At 34.2% G+C, this 1,371-nt stretch overlaps 1 protein-coding gene across 1 annotated transcript in view; it reads right to left on the reverse strand.

The window, feature by feature from the left end:
• The window catches only part of LOC107103849 (protein-methionine sulfoxide oxidase mical1-like), a 38,809-nt gene extending 37,869 nt beyond the window's left edge, over positions 1-940 (reverse strand). Inside the window, exons 1-2 of the mRNA XM_015403686.1 lie at positions 920-940; positions 118-325 (exon numbers count right to left, since the gene is read on the reverse strand). Coding sequence (XP_015259172.1) covers positions 118-325; positions 920-940 — 229 coding nt within the window. The remainder of the gene's footprint in view (positions 1-117; positions 326-919) is intronic.
• Between the last annotated feature and the right edge of the window lie 431 nt (positions 941-1,371).

Raw genomic sequence — 1,371 nt, forward strand, 5'->3', positions numbered from 1 at the left:
CATAACTTCCTGAATGTTACGGGCGCCGCCATGTTGATTTTTTTGTTTACCTCTAGTGAGCAGTAATACCGTAGATCGAAACCCTAACCCTTCAGCTTAGATGTAAAAGTTGCTTACTGATGTGATCCAAGGTGCCAGAGCAGAATTTGCCATAAAACTTTTTAGCTCCAAGCTCTCGGAGGTCAATGATGGTGTAAGGCCAGAGGTGGAGAACATTGTTCCTGCTGAAATCCTCCCTCTTCTCCAACAACACCACCTGGGCCCCCAGCAGGGACAGTTCGATGGCCGTTCTCAGCCCACATGGTCCGGCACCCAACACCAGGCACTAAGCACAGGAAAACAAGTTATACTTTCACATTACAGGTTAAAGTGACAAGAACAGAAAAAGCAAGAAGGCAAAATCCAGATCTGCATTTGGAACTGAACAGAACTCTGAGAAAAACTATAGATTCTGGAAAAATATTGAAGTATTTCATTAGACAATATTGGATTTGATAAAAAAAAAAAAAAAGAAAACAATATGCAGCATGAATTCCCATATTGGGCTAATATCAAAATTTGTCACCACATGTAAAGCTCTCTGTGGTGGACAATAAGTGACAGCTCCTACTGGTGAGGGTTTGCAGATATAAACATCTAGAGACAAAGTATAGTTTGGCCTGTAAATGTCAATATGATCAACAGTTTGTAAAGATCTATAGAGTGAAATCTGTTCCATTATTGTTGCAAGAAAACACACCCTAGGACATTGACATTTTTAAAAAGATGCCATCCAAATATGAAACTATTCAAAAATTACTCTCTAAAAACAAAAAGAAAAATTGTTGCAGTTTCTTAGATTTGATTATTTAAATAATTATTTTTAGTAGTAAACAAATTTTTTTTCTCAAACCTTATTTTTTTAACCTCTCTTTTTTACCATTATAGACATGTTAGACATCGTTGGAAAGCTTAGATTCTCCACAATTCCACCACCAGTTCATTTTATGGATCCAGCAAGCACCTAATTTTTTTTCAAATATTTTCCTCTTATTTTGAAGTTTGGATTCTCATTTTATTTTAAATCCTAAGAATGAAAAAACAAATAATAAAATACAGCTCAGAAAAGGCACAGAGGCTTATCTTAGCTTGAAAAGCAGCAGCGTCACTATTTTTTTAATAGTTTTATGTTATTGTAGGTTTATAAATCTTACATTTTGTTATACACATTGATTTTGAAAAAAAAAAAAGTGAGTAATACTTGGTTCATAAATGTTTTGTGACCAGTGTTATTTAAAAATAGGATTACTAAAGAAAATAACAAGATTTATTGCTTTCATGTGTAGTGTTTGTGTTGTTCTGAAACTTTTATGGGTTTATTGTTCTACCGGA

Source organism: Cyprinodon variegatus, unplaced genomic scaffold, assembly GCF_000732505.1.
Source record: "Cyprinodon variegatus isolate N-32 unplaced genomic scaffold, C_variegatus-1.0 Scaffold1543, whole genome shotgun sequence".
Taxonomy (NCBI): domain Eukaryota; kingdom Metazoa; phylum Chordata; class Actinopteri; order Cyprinodontiformes; family Cyprinodontidae; genus Cyprinodon; species Cyprinodon variegatus.